At 39.9% G+C, this 22,346-nt stretch overlaps 1 protein-coding gene across 6 annotated transcripts in view; it reads left to right on the plus strand.

The window, feature by feature from the left end:
• The window catches only part of WNK1 (WNK lysine deficient protein kinase 1), a 128,799-nt gene that overhangs the window by 95,143 nt on the left and 11,310 nt on the right, over positions 1-22,346 (plus strand). For 5 of the 6 annotated variants that reach the window (XM_058191389.1, XM_058191390.1, XM_058191391.1 and 2 more), the window contains 10 exons: positions 31-88; positions 717-854; positions 2,469-3,886; positions 7,464-7,547; positions 10,237-10,314; positions 11,625-11,694; positions 14,598-14,671; positions 18,958-19,589; positions 19,942-20,144; positions 21,428-21,622. In XM_058191389.1, the coding sequence (XP_058047372.1) occupies positions 31-88; positions 717-854; positions 2,469-3,886; positions 7,464-7,547; positions 10,237-10,314; positions 11,625-11,694; positions 14,598-14,671; positions 18,958-19,589; positions 19,942-20,144; positions 21,428-21,622 (2,950 nt within the window). The remainder of the gene's footprint in view (positions 1-30; positions 89-716; positions 855-2,468; positions 3,887-7,463; positions 7,548-10,236; positions 10,315-11,624; positions 11,695-14,597; positions 14,672-18,957; positions 19,590-19,941; positions 20,145-21,427; positions 21,623-22,346) is intronic. The other variant, XM_058191392.1, reaches the window with a different exon arrangement.

The raw sequence follows: 22,346 nt of genomic DNA on the forward strand, positions 1-22,346 counted from the left end.
CTATAATTCTGAGATTTTCCTTCGTTACAGAAATTAGATGGAGACTTCAAGCAACCGGATCCTGTTTCTTCCATGCCACAAAAAATAGGCAAGTACCGTTAAATTCTACTATGATTTGGCATTGGAGATTTTGATTTTGGATACTGTAAGGTTTCAACCACCTATTTCATTACAGTAAGTCCTTGCTTACTGCCCGCTCATTCAGCAAGTGTTTGAGGTTGCAACGAGTGGTATTTACAACCAGTCCTCAAAATTTCACCTGTTCCAGCACATGGTCACGATTTGTGATCTTCCCTGCCAGCTTCCCAGAATCAAACCAATGGGAAGCTGGCAGGGAATGTCACTGTCACTCCGGTAAGCTCCCATGGCCCCCCTGTGCTCCCGTGGCACCACAATCTGTTTCCCCAGGCTCCCTAGTTTATGCATGGACTGCCTCAACACACACACACACACACACACACTGTGATACTCCCTCATAGCATCCACCACCTCCTGCTTAATGACTTATGTGTCACTGGGTTACAGTGATGATTAGGACTGCCAAGATTGTCATCACTTAGTACTGCAGTCACAGGATGTCATGTTTTATGACTGCATCGCTTAGCAGTCCCAATTTGTCATCGTACATGAGGACTACATATATTGCATTGGACTAGATATTGGATTGCATGTAATTGCACAGCTATAACCAATTTCTTTCTTTCTTGTTACTTTAGGTGTACCTCCTAATTCATTTACTCAGGTAGTCCACTCTGCTGGAAGAAGATTTATTGTTAGTCCTGTACCAGAAAGTAGATTGCGAGAACAGAAATTTTTCACTTCCATTCCATCAGAATATGAGCTTTTTGATTCAAGTAAGTTAAATGGCATTCCTACACAAAATGAATGTTTGTACTGCTTTCCGGCTTAGGCTTGGTTTAATTGGGCTTCTTTTAATCAAAAATGGTGTAAATTACTATGACCTAGCCATCCATCTTTTACCATATATACATATCTAGAGCTTGAGAGCATCTTCAAAGATTCTCTTTGTATAACTATTGATATGTGACGTGCCATTTTTATCTATATTAGGCTTTTAATCTTTCTTGTCTAAAGCTAACCCAAACAATTGTGTTTATCTGTTCATGATATCACATGACATTTTAAAATTAAAAACAAAATGAGATCATAGGAAAGATTTAAAATATTAACTGTTTCTCTCATGAGTTTTCAGCTGTTTTCCAAGTTTTAAAAAATGGGTCAACTGGTAATAGTATTTAGTGGTTTTGTTAGTGTCACATGCTCCTGCTTTAGGCTATATTTGCTTTCTGTGTCTGTACACACACACGCACACACACATACACACGTTCTGTATTGATTTTAGAATATGATTAATTTATTGTAAGCTTATTGTACTCATTTGTTAGGAAGATGGTACAGGTGGTCCTTGGTTAATGACCACTTGTTTAGCGACCATTTGAATTTATGAGTGGTCTTTGAAGTTTCATCTGTGGCAGCTCTCCCATGGTCATGTGATCATACTCTAGGGCAGGGGTTCAAATTCGTGGTATCACATGACTTTTTCCCATTCACTAAACCAGGCGTGGGAAGCACGTGACGCATCTGGCCCATAGGCCACAAATTTGACAGCCCTGCTCTGGAGCGTCAGCAACTGACCTGGATTTTCAACCATTGGAGTGCCTGTGTCTCATGATCATAATTTTTGACCTTCCCTGCCGGCTTCTCACAAGCAGAGCCAATGGAGAAACCAGCTGAAAGTTGGAAGTTGTGGTCCTCTCAAGACCTCACTTAATGATCCGCTATAATTCCTTGGACAATGGGACTGCAGGAACTGCTGTCCCTAAGAAGCAGAGTCACACATTGTGTTTTATGATCTCATTGCTTAGTAACAGAAATTCTGTTGTTAAATAAGGATTACCTTTATTTATTTATTTATTTATTTATTTATTTATTTATTTATAATCGAATTTGTATACCGCCCTTCTCCCGAAGGACTCAGGACGGTTAACAGCCAGTTTAAAAACACAATATAATGCAAGTTAAAAACAATATAAAATTAATATAATTTATGGCCAAAATACTAAAAACTAACAATAACAATAAAGCTAAAACCCCATTAAAACTACATTTTTAGGCTAGCCCTGCTCGATGGAATAAAAGAGTCTTCAGCTTGCGGCGGAAGGTCCGGAGGTCGGGGAGTTGACGAAGCCCCGGAGGCAACTCATTCCAGAGGGCAGGAGCCCCCACAGAGAAGGCCCTCCCCCTGGGGGCCGCCAGTCAACATTGTTTAACTGACGGTACTCCAAGGAGGCCCTCCCTGTGGGAGCGCACAGGTCGATGGGAGGCTGTTGGTGGCAGTAGGCGGTCCCGTATAGAAGTGCAAACTACGTTAGCAAGCATTTAGCTTTACATTCAGTGCCCTTCGGTAAGTTTTCCTGAATAGGTTAACTCTGTCTTTTTTCTTTCAGTTGCTTCAGTTGCTTCCACATCTCATGGTCCTGGGATGAATCTCTCGCATTCTGCATCATCACTTAGTCTGCAGCAAGCTTTCTCAGATCTCAAGCATATGCAGCCCACTGAAGGACCCAGTACAGCTCCCCCAATTTTTAACCAAGCTATGCCTCCTTTTCCTACTGTAGCTTCAGGTGCCAATGGGCTGCCATCTACAACTGTAACTGCTTCTTCTGCGTCACTTCCTCCCTCCACTAGTATTTCTTTATCAGCAACTCAGACCATAGAAACGGGGCTTCCAGCAAGTGAAGAATTGTCAGTCCCAAGCTCTCCACCACCAGTGTTGCCTGGGTCACAGTTAACTAGTGGAGTAGCTTTGAGTGTCAGCACACCTTCATTTTCATCAACAACTGTAGTCCAGGCAGCTTCTGCTACTGGAGAAATAGTTACTAGTATTAGCACGCCTGCTTCTCTGACGTTGCCACAAGCTGCAACCACAGGGCCTAGTGTTACAGTATCGGGTGTTATGGCGCCATCAGTGCCATCCCAGCAAGTTGGTAGTGCTGTTTCAACAACATCTCAAACAGTTCCTGTATCTATGGCCCAGAGCGTTGTTTCACAGTCTTCTCAGTTGAACACCAGCATTTCTGTTCCCAGCCTAGCAAAAATGGTAGTGGTTAGTGTGCTGCAGCCAAGATCAGAAAGTGAACAGGCATCAGAAAATCCACAGTTGTGCCATACAGGTGAAGTACCTGTGCATGTTTCTGTACCAATACTCTCTACAGGAGCTTCAGGTACGTCTAGCAGCAGCTCCCAGCAATCTGTGGTACAGCCACTACCCGTCCCACCTATAGTTACCTCATCTAGCTTCGCAACATCGTTGGGTGCAGTCTCTACCCCAGTATTACCCCAGGCCCCTTTGCCTGGTGTCCTACCACTGGCACAGCCAGTAGCTAATATACCTGTTGTCCAGCAGACTTTAATACACAGTCAGCCTCAACCAGCTCCATTACCCAATCAACCTCATACTCATTGTCTAGAAGGGGATATTGACACCCAGCCCAAAGCACCTGGCATAGATGACATAAAAACCCTGGAAGAAAAGCTACGATCCCTCTTCAGCGAACATGGTGGAATTGGAACGGCTCACCCCTCTGTGTCCCTGGAAACATCTCTAGCAATGGAGGCCACAGCCATTCCTGGCTTACCAAGTACTACTGTTGCACCCACAAAGCCTGTGGCATCCATCGCAAGTACTAGTATACCACCACCAAGTTTGGTGCTTGGTCCAACAGGTCTTCCTGTCATGACACCAGTTGCCACTCCAGGACAAGCAGGCACCCCAATTAGTTCTGTCTCAGTGACGTGCTGTCCTGCAACAGCAACAACTAAACCAGGGACGCCTCCTTCAAAACCACCTCTTAACCGGGCATCGGTAAGGAATCCAGTATTTTTATCAAAGCATTTTAAATCGCGTCAAATGAAAAGCCTGCTAAATATTTATCTATGCTTTCCTTGTTCAGCCTGTATAAGTTTCTTAGTGTTAGTTCATCCGTTTTAGCTCTTTGCTAAATATTATAAATATTAGTGCTTTCTGTATTTCTGCCTAGAAAAGCAAAACAAAAGAGGAATAATAGATACAAAAAGTTATGAGTGAGGTGAAAGGAGGTGGATAGAGAAAATGTTTACCTAATCATAATAAAATGTTGGCTCCCTCAATGAAATGGAATGATAGGGAATTTGACTGGATAAAAAGTACCGTATTTTTCAGAGTATAAGATGCACCTTTTTCCTCCCCTAAAAGAGGGTGAAAATTTGAGTGTATCTAATACACCGAGTGTAGCCCCTCCCAGCCTCTGAAACGGGGGGTTTCAGAGGCTGATAAAAGGCTCTGAAACCTCCATCTCACAACCAACGAACCTGTTGCTAAAGTTCACCTCTGGGAACAGCTGATTGGGGGTATTCTGGGAGGCCGATCTACCCCCCAATCAGCTTTTTTCTTATTTTCCTCCCCAAAAACTAAGGTCCGTCTTGTAGTCTGAAAAATACAGTATTTCACAATATCACACAAATTAAATTATAAATTACCACAAAACACTAATACCTACCAACTTGGATGGCTTTAAACCTAATAAATTTATGGAGGGATAAGCCTATGGTGACTAAACATCATCATAGCTGTGTACTTTGTAAAGTTATATATCTGCCCCTCAGCTAATCCAGTCTAGTAGTTAAGGCACCAGGCCAGAAACCAGGAAACTCTGAGTTTTAGTCCTGTCTTAGACATGAAAGCTATCTGGGTTAGAGAGTGTCACTGGGTGACTTTAGACCAGTCACTCATCTCAGCGCAACTCACCTCACAGGTCCTTATTGTTGTGGGGAAAATAGGAGGAGGAAGGTGTATTAAGTATATTCACCTCCTTGAGATTTATGAAAATAATAAAGGTGGGATAAAAATAAATAAAATCTATGTGTGTGATGCACAGATATAATACAAAATAACAGCTGTGCATTGCAAATGGTCCTTGCTTAACAGCTTCACGTTCAGTGTATTATCTGAAATTACGACGGTGTGGAACAAGTGGTAGTTATGACTAGTTCTCGTATTTACAGCCGTTGCAGTGTCCCACTGTCACGTAATCATAATTTGTGACTTTCGCTGGCTTCTGACAAACCAAGTCAATGGATAACTGGAAGGAAGTTGTATGTCGGGGTCAGTTGAGGTTCTTGCTCAACTGACCTACAGGGTTCTTTCCTAATGATGCCAGACTGCCAGAACAGCCATTGCTAACCAATCCAGTCTCTATACTATAACTATAATTCTTTGAATGATCATATATACATTCATGTGACCCTTTCCCTGCTAAATGTGCTTATTAATGGCACATTTATTTATAATGGCCTGGAACAGAGTAATTACCAGGAAATTGAGTGCAACAGGATGGAGTCTATGCCAGGTTCCAGTAACCAAGGAAGACATGTTAAGATTCTTCTGAGCAATTTTCTTTGTTGCTTCTTATAGACAGAAATCTTCCCAAACTAATGCACTCCCTTCCTCCTGGGAATCTGGACAACATTTCATCACAGTCCATCTATAAAAGGGTAGCTTTCTGCCAATAAAAACTCAGCCAGAGTATGTTTCAGAATATTGGTTTGTGTAGGAACATACCCCATACGTGTGAATCTCCAGATCACCACTTTAAGATCTTCAATCACAGCTGAGTAGTGTGCTGTCTTCATTTAGATATTAAGTGGGAGAGATTCTTTGCCAGATTAAAGTGAACATTGATACTGTTGAACACAGCGAAAACTAACAGGTTACAGGAGTTTGAAAAAACTTGGATAGAGACTTTTATTTTTACGTTTTCTGGAAGAAAACAAATGAAGATCAAATTAACTCATTCTTTTTTTACCAGGTTACTTACATGATAACCTTTGTGTTTTCCTATGTGGAGTTAAACATTTCCCCAAACTATTCATATATAAAGATATATGGCAACAACTTGTAATGTTTTTTCTAAAAAAAAAAAAAAGGTGTGGTATAATGAGATATTATTCCAGACTAAATTTTATACAGCTACCTATTTTTGATGGAGGAGTGGAGAGGAGATGTTCAAAATTCTGCATTCCATTCTTTAGACTCCCTGCTATTACATATAATGGAATTATACAGAACTTAGTTGTTAGGTTGATATTTTTGTGCATCTGTTTTAACAAATATTGGTGACATAATTTTTTCCCCTCTTGAATTTGCATGCTCCAATAACTTTTAATAGAACAACCAATTTTATAGTTTCCTTCAGCATATTTGTTAACTTTTCCCTTCATTTGCATGGTAGCTAGGCCAATCTCGTGAACAGTTCAAATAACTGTAACCTAACTCTAGCTAATCTTGCTTTGAATGTATTTATTTTCGAGTTAAGCATATGACATACTACTTAACCAAAGAGAGCGTGTCTATATAAACCATACATGTTCAAACCCCATGTAAGATACAGATGGGGTTTAAAATAATAACTATTCCCTCAATGCTTCTTATTAAAATACTAGTGGTGTGCATTAACCATTTTGGTTTGGAATTCATTTTGTCACATTGAAAATTTGTCCAAATTAACTTGGGTTAAGAGTTTAGCCAAGGTCTCTAATGAGATTTTTGCCTTTCATTGATGAGCTTAAGAGAACTACAAATGAATATGGCTTTCTTACTTTTTAACGGAGTGAAATAAAAAGTTCCAAGCAAAATAAATACCTTTAAAGTGATAGAAATTGCTCAGTTTTAGACAAAAAGTTATAGACTTTTTAAAAGGAAGTACCCATAACTTGTATTTGGACAGAACTAAACTATTTTTTCATGAAATATATTCTGCCCAATAAGTTTCAGATTATCATCTGCTCCCCCAAAAAGGAATGCACATTCAAGTTATTATGATCAAAGCTTGAGGTTTGAAAATGGTTACTTTCTTTGTTGAAGTTTTACTTTTGGTGTATTACTGATATAAAGAATTTCAGCAAGTAATCATAACTGAAGTTAATGATGTACTTTTAAATATTGAAGGCTTTAGAACAGGGATGTCAAACTCAAGATCCGGGGGCCGGATCTGGCCCACAGGGCTGCCCTGGAAACAGCGAAAGACTAGCCTGCGATACCTCTGCCAGTGAAAATGGGCTCCCGAGCTCCATTTTTGGCTGCGACAGTCTCAGCCCTCCTGAGCTCTGTTTTTGCTGGCAAAGAGTGGCAGGAGGCCTTCGCAGCCAAAAAAGGAGCTCAGGAGCCCATTTTCACTGACAGATCACTCGGCCCACCACAGGCACTTCCAACACAAGTGATGTTGAGCTGGCCAAGCCCACCCCAGCCATGTTGACCCCGGCCCCCTGAGGTCAAACACAACCCTGATGCAGCCCTCAGTTAAATTGAGTTTGACATCCCTGCTCTGGAATGAAACACTTTGGTTCCATGTGAAGTTTAATTTTTTGCTTCTGTCACTAAACTTTAATTTCATGTCTATCCCTAGGCACTACCAGTAGGTTCTGAACTTCCAACTGGTGCTCTACCCAGTGAGCAGCTGCCACCCTTTCCGGGACCTACACTAACTCAGGTGCTCTACGGCTATCTGCTTCTCCTGTTTTTTCTTTCATTGAGCATGCTTCAATTAAACTCTATTGCATGATTATTCTTCCTACACCTTCTTTTATTAACTGGGCAACTTTTTCTTGCAAAATCTCACTTAATAATAGAGAGACTTCTTACTTAAAGGTATTTTTATTTTCAATCCCTCTCCCTCCCAATACAAACTAGCTGCTGAACTTTTCTGGTTTAAAGATATCAAGCTTCCTTGATATCACTGCATAGTTCCTTTTAAACGTGTTCTGACGTTTGATGTGTAAATTAGTTTGTGAGATGTATTTTTTTCCCTTAAAAAAAGGTACATCCAGTCAATAAAGTCCTGGTGCTTTGTGTTCAGTTGGTAATGGGGACCACTTCAGAATTGAGATGAAAATACAGTGTGCCTGTTTCGATAAATAGTCAGCTAGAAATCTTTGAGGCACTTATAAGCAATGTTTTTATAGGAAGTATTATCTTCAAAGCCTGCTGATCATTGTATAATGGTATGAGTCTTTTGAGTTCTGTGGATCTTGATTACAAGAATTGGAGAGATCATAGATGAGTCCACACAGTTATCCTGATGGGATACAGAAGTGGTTTATCATTGCTTCGTTATTCTTTTTTAATTTCCTGTGTAGTCTACAGTTCTTGTCTCCCATCTAAGTACTAACCATCCCTAACTCAGCTTAGGTTTGAAAGCCTAATCAAGGTTGAACATGCAGTTTAATCTGCTGAAAACTGTTGTTAGATACCATATCTACATTAACTAATGCTGGAAAGGACTATGTGAATATATCATTTTAGAGCTAGTATGACTAACTCTAAAAGATGTTGGGCAAGAACTAGAGAGGGTTAAAGTTCACACTCAGTATTGAGGACCAACTGAGTCATGGAAGTGGCTTTGGGCTTTTAGAAGAAAGGCAGGATCCCTCCCTCCCTCCCTCCCTCCCTCTCTCTCTCTCTCTTTCTCTCTCCCTCCCTCCCTCCCTCCCCCCCCCCTCACACACACATGCAAAACACAGAGAAAGAAAAATATAAAAAGCAATGCCATATATGATTACATTTATATTGCAAGATACTTTTAAAAAATTGGGCATCTAGCCACTTGAGTTGGAAACACTGTCAGTGTTGTGATTGAGATTTGCAATATTTCTTAAGTTAATTTTAATGTGTCAATTGCTTCTTGCTAAACTAAATATAGGTAATGATTAAACCAAATCTTAAATCTATGCTGGCTTTCTGAGAATCGGTATTACTATAGTCCTGCTTGGGACTATTCAAAGAAATAAACTGCTAAACTGTGAATTGTACAATTTAAGATTTATTAATATAAAATGTCTTTATCTAGTGTCTGTTTTTTAAAAATATTTTCAATACTATTCCTTCATAACACAGTGCTAGAAGGGTTATAAAAATACAATTGGATATGCTGGAAATCTATATGTAAACTTGATCTTGTAAGTAAAATAAAAAATAACTTATTAAAATGGTTGGTTTGTTAAACAAATAGTTTGTTAATACAAATAGAATGAGACTATTGCCTTATACACTGTAAGCCGCCCTGAGTCTTCGGAGAAGGGCGGGGTATAAATGTAAACAAACAAACAAACAAACAAACAAACAAACAAACAGATAGCATTCTACACAGTAGTAAATGCTACTGGATTTTGAAATCCTCACTGTGCACATTGAGGATAGGGCTCTGAATAATTAGACTTAGATTCTTTCTTAATAGGCCTTTGAATGATTGAGCCCCAAGAATCAACTAAATCATTAAGGTGTTTTCCAGTGTGTGAAGGAAAGAGATGGCATTGGTGCTCCATTCCCTTTTTCGATTATTGTGCTCTATAGTAAAAGTTGATATGTACATATGGATTACCAATTTACATTAACTACTTAAGCATGGATCAAGTAGATGTGATTGTAATTTTACTTGTGCATTTGCCACTGATAATTTGTATTTAACCCACATTTATTATGCAAAAATATGGTTGTTGAGAAATTTTGAAATGGAAGTATGAAAAATAAATATGGGTAGGCATATTTACAGTATATTCACTCAAAAAAGAGGATCTGTGGGGTTTGTATCTTAACAGTCACAATGTCTCAGTAGACTTTTTATTTATTTATTTATTTATTTATTTATTTATTTATTTATTTTGTCACAACAGTATATGCAAACATTGACATAAAACAACAACACATCATATAAACATATATATAAGCAAAAGTATGCAACAACTATATTAATTTGATATAATGAAAGGGAACAATAGGACAGGAACGGTAGGCATTTTTGTGCTCTTATGCACGCCCCTTATAGTCCTCTTAGGAATGGGGTGAGGTCAATAGTAGACAGTTTTTGGTTGAAGTTTTTGAGATTTTGAGAAGAGACCACAGAGTCAGGGTAGTGTTAGTGTACACCTATATTCTGTTTTAGTGTTTGCAGAATATACTTCCAGATTGGTTGCTATGAGCAAACTGAAGCTCAGAAGCAATGAATGAATATACAATTAGAGACTTCATACATATGCCAAATGCCTTTGAATATGTTTGAACAAAAAGCTGTAGTTTTGTGGATATAAAGATAAGACTATTCAAATGTTTATTGGATGTTAAAGAACTTACGTGTATTGGGATGCTTTAAGGAGCAAAGTCTAATTATTTCTTCCTCCTTCTAGTCCCAACAACCTCTGGAAGATCTGGATGCCCAGTTGAGAAGAACTCTAAGTCCAGAGATGGTTACAACAACTGCATGTGTAGGTTTTGACCAAAAATAACTTGAATATATTCACATGCTTGTGACCTGATGCCAATTCTCCAGAAAATTTAAGAGTGCTAAGCAGATTTGCTAGCTATGTTTTGCTTGTCTCATATTCTAGAATTGCCCATGGGCCACATATGACCTCTTGAATGCCATTTGCAGCCCTATTGACTTTCCTTCCAGGGTTAGGGATGAACATTTTAAAATGTGTGCTTTAAGTGTTGCAAAAGTTTAATGAAGCATCCCCAGTACTTTACAAATTCCAACCCTTCTCCACCAACATAAGTTGATTCTTTCTATGGGATCTTTGTCTATGTACTTTAGTTGTATGCCACCCATTCCCAAAGGTGGGGAATAATAGGAAGCTTAGAGGTCTGCAGAGCTTGAAGCACATACTTTCCATTTAATCATCCCTGTCCCTGAAACAAAGAAAATGAGAAAATTTTGTTACCACCACCGGACCTCCCTCTCTCTGATCATCACCAGGCAGAGCAAAAACAATGGAGTATTTTTGGGTGTTTATTTTGGGTTGTTGAATGAACATGAGGCTCTTGCAGCCAATGAACACAGTTAGAATATTGAGAACCTGTTGTGGTTTCTTTAATGAAAGGACTGCTTTGGAATTAGTGCCACATTGGGTATGGAATGGATGCTTACAACCCAATCATTTATAAGATGCAAACTAACAAAAACAAACTTCCCCACCATTTTCTTAGAATCCCAAACTGTATTGACATATACAACATTTCCCTTTTTCTGATAAGAAATACAGCTTCTGCCAAAACACTGGCCACCATTTTTATTTTCTAAGGAAGCTCATATAAAATCCAAGGGATTCTTGGAAACAGACAGTTGCAAAGTGCTTGAGTTTTGCTTTGTGGCATGGCAGTTTTCAAGTTGTTATGCATCTCTAATTTTAAACGTCAAAGTCAGATGTACATGGAGGCTAGTCAATATCGAGAGGGGTGCCCTCGGGCATCATCCTAACTGTCTCATGTCATAACTGTGTCTAAAATGATGCAGTCCAGCATCTGCTCAGAGTTCTTTCCCTTTGACAAATATGAAGGGTGTGAATCTTTTTTACAGTAGCACCAACATTCTGGAACATTCAGTATTGAAATTAGCTGAACTGTTTCCTAGTGGTGTCAATCTAGTATAGCGGATATTCATAAGTACTTTGCTTTTGTATCTGCATCTTACGAAAAATGATGGGACAATCGAATGATGACATATTGATGATTGTCCCAACCTACAAAAGAATAAAAAGAACAAACTTTTTTTTTTTTTTTTGCTGTGTTTCTACAGTCTGTGCCACCTGTGGCAACTTCAGCAATTACTGGAATGGTATCCACCTCAGAACAACCCACAGATGCTGGTAAGAGTCTCTGGTTATAACGATTTCTGGAAAGTAGAAAGCATGCTTCTGTCATTGCTGAAACTGAATGTTTTATTTAGAATAGTTTTGTAATAGGGTTAGACGTTTTGTAAAATATTTTCTTTTAGAATTTGTTCATATCATAAATGAACAAAAATTTACCTAGCTATTTAAGATGCTTGAATTATATAGATAGAAAAAAATTGCATATATATATATATATATATGGGCCGGGATAGCTCAGGCAGTAGAGAAGCCTGTTATTAGAACACAGAGCCTGCAATTACTGCAGGTTCGAGCCCGGCCCAAGGTTGACTCAGCCTTCCACCCTTTATAAGGTAGGTAAAATGAGGACCCAGATTGTTGGGGGGGGCAATAAGTTGACTTTGTAAAAAAATATACAAATAGAATGAGACTATTGCCTTATACATTGTAAGCTGCCCTGAGTCTTCGGAGAAGGGCGGGGTATAAATGTAAACAAAAAAAATATATATATGTAGCTAAAATGGCTACATTAGCGCATTATTTTTTAATTTAATGTGATTTTGTAGTTAGCAGGCTTTTCTTCTTTGCTTTAATTTTGTGTTTGTAGATGCTTTGGATGCAGTTCTGAAAAAAATGTTTTGAAGGTCATGGGATCATAAATGCAACTGCTGACAGAAATACAGAATCTTGAAAACAATTCTGGCTGTTTTAGTAAATGTCTCTTAAATGCTGCTTTCATATTCCACATGCTTCAAAATAAGTTTTTGGAATTGAATCCAAAGAATTATTTGTGCTAATAACTCTATAATATGCTAAAATGTGTTCTCAGATTCTGGAGTAGTCTGGATAGATTCCCTCCTCTTCCTCTTTATGGAGATTGTGTTTAGTGCTTATCTGTACCCAGGTGCCCCCTTGAATTAATTTAGCCAGTAGGATAGGTAGTAGCCACTCCCATATAGGCAAGCTTGCCAATATCAGGACAGCCTGTGACGGCCAGGCTTAGCACCTAACCTGTAATGGGAGCCATGAAGTACAAGCACAAGGCAATTCTGTGCCCACTGTGTCTCCAGGTTTGGATAGAAAGAGTAGTAAGCAGGGGTGAAATGCTCCCGGTTCGGACTGAATCACCCGATCTGGTAGCAATGGTGGTGGGTGGTTCGGCGAACCTGTAACAACAATCCCCCCCACCCCCACCCAGCTAGGCTTGTGATCATCAGAGGGTTGGTTTTTTTTTTACGTTTTTTTTTACTTTTATTTTTTTTTTAATTTTTTAACATTACAAACAAACAAACAAAAAAAGAAAATACATTTTTCCACCCTTGTGCTATACATAAAAAAAAAAGGCCAAAAAAATGCTTTTAAAAGTAAAAAAAAGCCTCTGATGATCACACGGCTCAGCTGGGATCATCAGAGTCTTTTAAAAGCATTTTTTCTACAACCTCTTCAGCTGAAGAGGTTGTAGAAAAAATGCTTTTGAAAGGCTCCTCTGACGATCCCAGCTGAGTTGCCTAATCATCAGAGGCTTTTTTTTTATTTTAAAGGCAAAAAAAAAATGCTTTTAAAAGAAAAGAAAAGCCTCTGACAATCAGGCAACTCAGCTGGGATCACCAGAGCCTTTTAAAAGCATTTTTTCTACAACCTCTTCGGCCGAAGAGAAAAATGCTTTTAAAAGTAAAATTTAAAAAAAAAAGTTGGCCACACCCACCCAGTCACACTACCCCACCACCACCAAGCCATGCCCACAGGTAGTAACAAGTTTTACATTTCACCACTGGTAGTAAGTATTTTGGAACCTGCCACAGGCATCCCTAGACCTTTTCATCCGACCCATGGCAGAGTTGAAAAACAGGCATCCACTCTCCAGAGTCCTTTGCCCAGTTTATAAGGTACTGTAGGGAAAATTAATTATCTTGAAACCCAGACTAGCAGTTTGGATAATGTGGACTTGAGAAGAGTGACATCAGAAAGGGAAAGGGGCAATATAACATTAGGGCTCCATATCTGGGGATAGCTCCTGGCTAATAGGTTAGGTAAGGAGAAGACCTAGCAAGGAAGGGCCAAAACAAAGTTTCTTTGTTTTGGCCTTTCAGCAGAATATGGCTAGTAGAGAGCACACCTCTCTTGTTCCTTCTGCCTTCATCTCCCTTTTGAATTAGGAGGAACAGTCCCCTTCAATTCCAGGTTCACCAGGTTTGCCCTGAAATGCCATTTCCATCCTGTGCTCCTTTCTAAAACAACCATTCTCTCATACTTGCGCCTGATGCCTGGGAATTCTGGACAGCCCCAAGGGACTCCACTCTCAACTACCCTGCATCCCTCCTCCTTCAGCTGGGGTGAGCAGAGCAAAACCAATGGGAAGGAGTATAAAGACAGCAAACAGCTTTCAGAGAAAGAGAGGCTGGATGAGGTGATGTGGGAGTGGTGTCCAGTATTACTGACAGGCAGGTGGCAAGGAAGGAGAGGTATCTAAGATGCACATATGTACAAGAGGGGCAGCCCTTTCATTTGCAATGCCACCTCTGCCAGCTTGCTTCTTCTGATCCACCCACGGACACCATTGTTTGCAAACAAAGCAGTGGACTCCCTGTCTGGCTTGTCCAGGCAGAACAAGTGTCGCCACTCTCAGATCGTTCATCATCCTCCAGTTGTAAATTTTTGAGGTTCGTGTAGTATTAAAAGATGTCCACAAATAAAAGCTTGTTAGATTTCATAATGGAACATAGGAACGTAACAAATGGCCGTATGGAGTCTGAATCTTGGCCTATCAAGTTCAATAATGTCATCATTGACCGACTTAATTTGATATAACTAAATATTTTCAATAGATTTTTTTTTCCTCAGAGAATTTATTTTTCAGTGTTAAGGGATAGAGAGACCTGTGTATCACTCTCACCTTCTCTTTCCATTTGATGTTTCAGGTTCTCAGGATGCAGAGAGCAGTGCCACAAGCAGCACCCCAGGAGCTGCAGTTCTTAAGATGGGTCGTTTTCAGGTATTAGCATGGAGTGTCGATTACTCCTTTTTTACAGATGGGTTTACCATAGACAAACGGGTGCTATTAGAGCCCATCACCACTGCCAAGAAAGTTATAATTAGAAACAAAGCCAGAAAAGGGAACAATTTCATCCCATCCCAAACCTTTTTCCATCCTTTAAAAAACCATGGCTTTCTGCCTCCCTCAAAAACAGAAGGGTTTTTAATTTGGATGCTTACTGTGAGGGCAAAGATGGCATAATTACAGATAAGTTGAAAAGGTTCAAACATTGTAACTTTACTTAGCAAAAAAATATATGTACTGATGTACATTTGCTTAGATACTGAAGCAAATGTTGATGCCTGCATGTTCAGTTATTTTGTTGCTTATATGAACAGAAGAAAGGCTATATATAATTGTGTGGAAATGACCTCAATTGTGCCTCAATAAAATGTCAGGCAGACTGCTCTCCCTGGAATTTCCCACTACATTTTTCTCACAACACCAAGTTATTTTCTTATAATTCCTGTTCACTATTTTGGCCTTACACTACCCCCCCACCCCCCATTAAAGATAGAGTTGCATAATAGTTGTGGCAAAATAAATTTCTTCCTCCCAAGAACACGCATATAAGTTATAGATTTATTTTCTGTTTCATGACTATTATGCCAAAGATTCTTCTGTCAGAGTCGCATTAGGACTAGCCTACTTAATGTTGGTGGGAATTTTGCAATAAGTCATATTGCTTCTGGCCATAATTTCAGCTTCTTTTCTTCAGAAATTGGTGTTTCTGCCTCAGCCTGTTTTTTTTGTTTTTTTTCAAGTTTTCTGCTGATTTGCCTTAGGTAGATAGCAATTTCCTAAATTGCTGCTCAGCTAATTTCTAGTTATTTAGTTGGGTGTTAGACAAGCCCTTTCATAAGACATTATGCCTACTAAGAAACCAATGCCCACACAATCTTTGAACTTGCAGTCTTCTTCCCTTTGAGCATTTTCAAACTTTATGATGATTGTGTTCAGCTGGTACAATAAATAGGTAAAGGGGAGGTTAAGATATTGTGTAAACAAGACAACCCAGCAGTAATCGGATCAGAATAGGATTAATTTTAATCCAAAAGTATTCCTAATTTAGTTTCTGTTGTGCTGAATGTGTTTGTGATCCTTGACCAATTTATATGGCTGCCCATCTCATGAATGTGACTGAGCCATTAAAAATGCATTAAAACAATAGCAAAAAGTCGAAACTCATGACAAGAGGAAAGAGCCACATAGACACAATCCGATTCAAAGTTTCAGCTGCAACTAAGGTTTTGATTGGAACACGCACCATACCTTCAGCAATGACACATGGGATCCTTTAGTTGACTAATTGAAATCATGGGTGAGGGAAGCTTTATTACAAACTGACTTGGCATTCAGTAGCAACAGCCAAAAGCCTGCGTCTCTGAGGGTCCATTGGTCGGGCAGTGAGCTAGAGAACACGGAGCCAGAATGCAACACCAATACCAAATACTAGAGGCACATTCCCATGATAAATTACCTTGTGCGAAGGGTTTCCCAATTGCATAGGAATGAAATTCCAACAGATCATGCCAGACTAATCTTATTGCAAAATTAGTGGACCAGAGGAATGTTGTTGATATAATTTACTTGGACTTCAGTAAAGCATTTGATAACCTTCTACTAGATAAAGTAGAAAAATGTGGGTTAGACAGCACCACCACCAGATGGATTCGTAACTGGCTGACCAACCGCACTCAACATGTAGTCCTCAACGGAACTACATCCACATGGAGGGAAGTATGCAGTGGAGTACCCCAAGGCTCTGTTTTAGGTCCAGTACTCTTCAACATCTTCATCAATGACTTGGACGAGGGGATAGATGATGATGATGATGATTTATTTATTTATTTATTTATTTATTTATTTATTTATTTATTAATTAAATTTTTATACCGCCCTTCTCCCGAAGGACTCAGGGCGGTGTACAGCCAACGATAAAACAAAATATATACAATTAAAACAACATTTAAAACATAGCAAATTATAAAGGCTGATAAATTAAAATTTAGATTTTAAAATTTTAAAATATTAATAAACCCCAAATTTAAAATTCTACACTATTATGCCAGTCCCGCTTGAATAAATAGGTGTGTTTTAAGCTCACGACGGAAGGTCCGAAGATCAGGCACTTGACGTAGGCCAGGGGGAAGTTCATTCCAGAGCGTCGCTGCCCCCACAGAGAAGGCCCTACTCCTGGGGGCCGCCAGCCGACACTGTTTGGCGGACGGCACCCTGAGGAGACCCTCTCTGTGAGAGCGTACGGGTCGGTGGGAGGCAAAGGGTAACAGCAGGCGGTCCCGTAAGTACCCGGGTCCTAAGTCATGGAGCGCTTTAAAGGTGGTAACCAAAATCTTGAAGCGCACCCGAAAAACCACAGGAAGCCAGTGCAGACTACGGAGTAGTGATGTCACGTGGGAGCCACGAGCGGCTCCCGTTACTACTCGCGCAGCCGCATTCTGGACTAACTGGATGAGATGGGGAACTCATCAAATTTGCAGATGACACCAAGCTAGCAGGAATAGCCAATAGCCAACACTCCGGAGGATAGGCTCAAGATACAGAAGGATCTTGACAGACTTGAACATTGGGTGCTATATAACAAAATGAAATTCAACAGTGAAAAAAGTAAGGTTCTACATTTAGGCAAAAAAAACATCAAAATGCATAGGTACTGTATATGTGGTACCTTGCTCAATAGTAGAAACTGTGAGAAGGATCTTGGAGTTCTAGTGGACAACCATTTAGATATGAGCCAGCAGTGTGCAGCAGCTGCCAAAAAAGCCAACGCAGTTCTGGGCTGCATAAACAGGGATAGAATCAAGATCACGTGAAGTGTTACTACCACTTTATAATGCCTTGGTAAGGCCACCCTTGGAATATTGCATCCAGTTTTGGTCACCACAATGTAAAAAAGATGTTGAGATTCTAGAAAGAGTACAGAGAGAGCAACAAAGACTGGAGGCTAAAACATATGAAGAACGGCTGGAGGCTAAAACATATGAAGGGGGACTGGAGGCTAAAACATATGAAGAACGGCTGCAGGAACTCGGTATGTCTAGTTTAACGAAAAAAAGGATTAGGGGAGACATGATAGCAGTGTTCCAATATCTCAGGGGTTGCCACAAAGAAGAGGGAGTCAAACTATTCTCCAAAGCACCTGAGGGTAGAACAAGAAGCAATGGGTGGAAACTAATCAAGGAGATAAGCAAGTTAGAACTAAGGATAAATTTCCTGACAGTTAGAACAATTAATCAGTGGAACGACTTGCCCTGCAGAAGTTGTGAATGCTCCAACACTGGAAAAATTTAAGAAAAGGTTGGATAACCATTTGTCTGAAATGGTGTAGAGTTTCCTGCCTGGGCAGGGGGTTGGACTAGAAGGCCTCCAAGGTCCCTTCCAACTTGTTGTTGTTGTTGTTATAAATTTTAGAGAAGACCCATAAAATTCCATCACTTTCTCTTCATGTTATTTTCCTATGAAGGTTTCTGTGATCGTTAATTGCTAGCAATTGGCCATAAATATTCCTCAGAATAGTGGTTTACTACATGAGCATACAATTCTTCAACCATTGTAGGCATTGGTTTGCATTCCGTTTCCAGAAAAGAGGAAAAGTCTTTAAAATAATATAAACATCCATTTTTAAAAAGGAAAAGCCAAAATTAGGATTTCCAAAGGAGAATACTGAGGTGAAATAATTATTTCTGTTTCTGTTATGGACGGACTAGATAGAACATTAACACCACTATTGTACAAAGTGATAGTGGGAAATTATGATCCTCCATTGTCTCTTAAAATTGGCTGAGATTCATAGTTCAGGATCAGGAACAGTGTCTTGCTAAACATTACTGTAACACTTAAAATAGGAAAAATAGCCCAATACCACAGTTCTGATCAGGTATTGATTTTGTTAATTTTGTGACTGGTATTGAAGAAGTGATCATTTTATCAATTAATAGTCCAGTGTAGGGATTGGTTTTTTAACTAAGTATGGGTAAAGAGAAAAGTATATTTTAAATTGTCATGGCTTTTTCCATTAAGCTTTTGGCACATTTCTTAGGCCCTCTATTAATTCTCCTTGTTTCTAAAATAGAAACAAGCAAATTCTGCTTCATTTCTCTCCACATTTCCTTCAAAACATAAAATGTATATTGTCATCGTTTCAGTGCAAGGACCTAAAACACTATACACTTTATGTGTTTCTACAACTAAACTGAATTAATAATATCTCTTGTTACAATTAGGTGTCAGTGGCTGTGGATGATCAGAAAGACAGCGAAAGTAAACCCAAGCACTTTGATACAACAACCTCAGAATCCTCATCTTTGTCTAGCAGCAGTCCAGAAAGTACTCTCGTGAAGCAAAGCTCCAGTGGGACAGCAGATAATATCCCTGTTACTTCAGTGGATGCAGTGGATGGTGCACTCTCTCCCACCGTTCATTTGCAGCCAACCAAGGTTGGACGCTTCCAGGTGACAACAACGACAGACCAAGTTGGTCGCTTTTCTGTGTCTAGAACTCAAGATGAGGTAACCTGCCTAGAGAGAGAGGTTCCTGAAGTGGTCCCTTTGTCCATGGACTCTGAGCAAGTTTCTTCTCCACTTACAACTCCTAAATCGGAATTTGCAGAGAGAAGACCATCTCTGCACCTGAATGGGCCATCCTCTGAATTGGAAGCTGCTTTCCTGAGTGGTGCAGCTAAAGAGTTAGATGATGGTTCAGGGAGTCCTGATTTAATTCACGTCCCTGCTTCTAAGATCAGTCTTCCAGTCCAGAGTCTCAGCAACTCATTTAACTCTTCCTACATGAGCAGCGATAATGAGTCAGACATAGAAGATGAAGATTTGAAGTGTGAGCTCCGTCAACTGCGGGAAAGGTAAGTTTTCAGGCAGGGTTATGGTAGCCTATGAGGAGAAATGCTCCAACTCTGAATCGGTTTTCTTTATCCAATGCAAAATTAAATAACTTTTAGGGTTTTCTAACAACTGGTTCTTTGCCCTAATGACTGGCTGGGTAGACGTGGCTAAGGGGGTCATGTGACTGGTGGAAGTGAGTGACATCGTGGTGGCCATGCCCATCCAGGTTTTGTTGGTCCTGGTGTTTTCTGTGGGAAACGGGTCCAGATGGCTCTTTTAAGTGTTTAAGGTTGCAGACCCCTGATCTAGGACTAGATAATATTATGTAATGGACTCACAAATATACAAGTATGCCATCGTTTCATTTTGCAGGCACCTTAAAGAGATCCAGGAACTTCAGAGTCGTCAAAAGCTGGAGATTGAACTCCTTTACACAAGATTGGGCAAAGTACCTCCAGCAGTAATCATCCCACCTGCTGCTCCTCTTTCAGGCAGGAGAAGAAGACCTACTAAAGGAAAAAGCAGCAGGTCCAGTCGCAGCAGTTCCCAGGGTAATAAGAGTCCACAGATTTTGGGTAAGATTTGTAAAAATGTAGGAAAAGTTGCCGTATTTGGTGCAATTGATTCGGCACTGAGTCAAAGAAGTTTTCATTTTTGTATTGGTGGCCTGGTTTATGTCCATTTCATTTGCTACAGTTTCAGTTTTATTTCAGCCAAACCACTTTACGTGCGCATGCGCGTGTGCGCACACACACACACACACACACACACACACACCAAACTTATTAATCATCCATCTCCCTCACAGAGGAGCAGTTATTTTCTTACAATTGACCGCTTTTTTTTATCATACTTCAAGTAACTCACCTCCTTAACTTAGGTATCTTGACTGTCCAGAATTCTCAGAAAAGGCTTTGCTGAAATAGCTCAACCAAGTCCTCCCCTATTTATTTCTGTGGTGTCTGTAGAGACCATATGACTGGATTCAATTTTATGGCTGTTTTTACAGTGATGGTTAAATCAGCTGTGGTCATCAAGCGAATCGCATAGTTTTAAGCAAATCATGTGATCATAAATCTAACTTATCCAATGGGCAATTTTGCGAGCCCTACCCTAATTTACTAGCATATGATAACTGGATGCTGCAACCAATCATAAATGTGAGCCAGTTGCCAAATGCCCCAAATGTGACTGTATAACCACAGAGTGCAGCAGCAGTAATAATTTCAAGGACAAGTTGTGAGTTGCTTTTTTTCAAGTCCATCGTAATCTCAAGTAGTTGTTAAGCAATCAGTCATAAATTTAGGACTGTCTGTGGGTCCTTCAATCTCAATTTCTAGATCTACGGGCTAGAGATTCACAACTCCTGATCTACGTAGTAAAAATGAGTCATGTTATGTGAAGACAACAACTGTGCTTTGTGAACCTTTTTTAAAAAAAATCCATTCAATCGTCTGATTCTCAGAGGCTGCGTGGAAAGGTCCCTGGAGTTTTCTTGGCAAACTCTCTCTTGGCTGAGAGAAATTGAGTGGCCCAAGGTCACCTAGCTGCCTTTGAGGCTAAAGAGGGACTAGAATTCACGGTCTCCTTATTTCTAGCCTGCCGCCTTAACCAGCATTGACTAATCATACGTGAACACTTGAATGTTCATTTGCAACCATAGCCTTCTAACTAGAGATCGATGGTTTCTCAATGAATTTTACTCTCGTAGTTTCAGCCTTAATTAACAGCTAATGCAAACCCCTATCTGTCACTAGAGATCATGACTGAATTTTAACATGACGTAGTAGGATTGGAAATCAAAGGCTTCCCTATGTTACCAATGCCTTAACTTCTGCTCTCCTCTGTCCCTGCACAGGAAACCTTTCTGCTCAGAGTGCCCCTTCAGTTCTACCCCAGCAGCAGACCCTGCACCCTCCTGGTAGCGTCCCTGAAACAGGACAGAACCATCTGTTACAGCCACTGAAGCCATCTCCTTCTAGTGAAAATCTCTATTCAGCTTTTACTAGTGATGGGGCCATTTCTGTTCCAAGCCTTTCTGCACCAGGCCAAGGTAAACAATGTAGACGAGTATCAGTCATATGGAGTTTCAGTGGGGCTTATCTGCCTGCATCAGAGGATGACAAGATTCCTAGAGCCTGGCATACCCTGACAAATAAAATTTAAGAGAGATGATTGAGAGGCGAGGGTGGAGGAGTAAAACCTAAGGCAGATGGCTGCAAGGAAGGTTTAGCCAAAATAAGATAGATCGAATTGTCAGTCCCACTATACTTGTTTGAAACCTAAGCTTTCTGGAAGATTTGTACAGTGTACTCTGATCAGTGATCCCCCCCTTATAAATAAATGTACAGTTTCATTGTATAAACAGATCAGGCATGTGAAATAAGGAAGAATGAAATGGTACAATGTCATAGTCAGGGCTCCTTCCAAACCGTAGAAAGCAAGTCATGGAGCATTCTGATTTAAACCCTACATAGTTTTCAAATTGCACAATATTATGTCTTAATGTGCCGTTGCTATAATATATATTACTTGTGGCATGAAGTTGGATTAAAATAGTTGTGTTCTGGTATCAGAAGCAACATGATATTGGAGACGTGATTATCTGGGGGTGGAGGTAGGGTGGGTGGGTGGGGAGGAAGGTCCTGGTTTCTTGTGTCTTGTGTAAAGCTCTCAATTGGTTGAGGTTCTTTCTCCTGTGTCTTGCTAATGCATTTCACCAGTCCAGCCTAGAGTTCTCTAACATCTTGTAGTTGTGTTCTATCTCCTGTCCTTGT

The sequence above is a fragment of the Ahaetulla prasina genome, chromosome 7 (genome assembly GCF_028640845.1).
Source record: "Ahaetulla prasina isolate Xishuangbanna chromosome 7, ASM2864084v1, whole genome shotgun sequence".
NCBI classification, from domain to species: domain Eukaryota; kingdom Metazoa; phylum Chordata; class Lepidosauria; order Squamata; family Colubridae; genus Ahaetulla; species Ahaetulla prasina.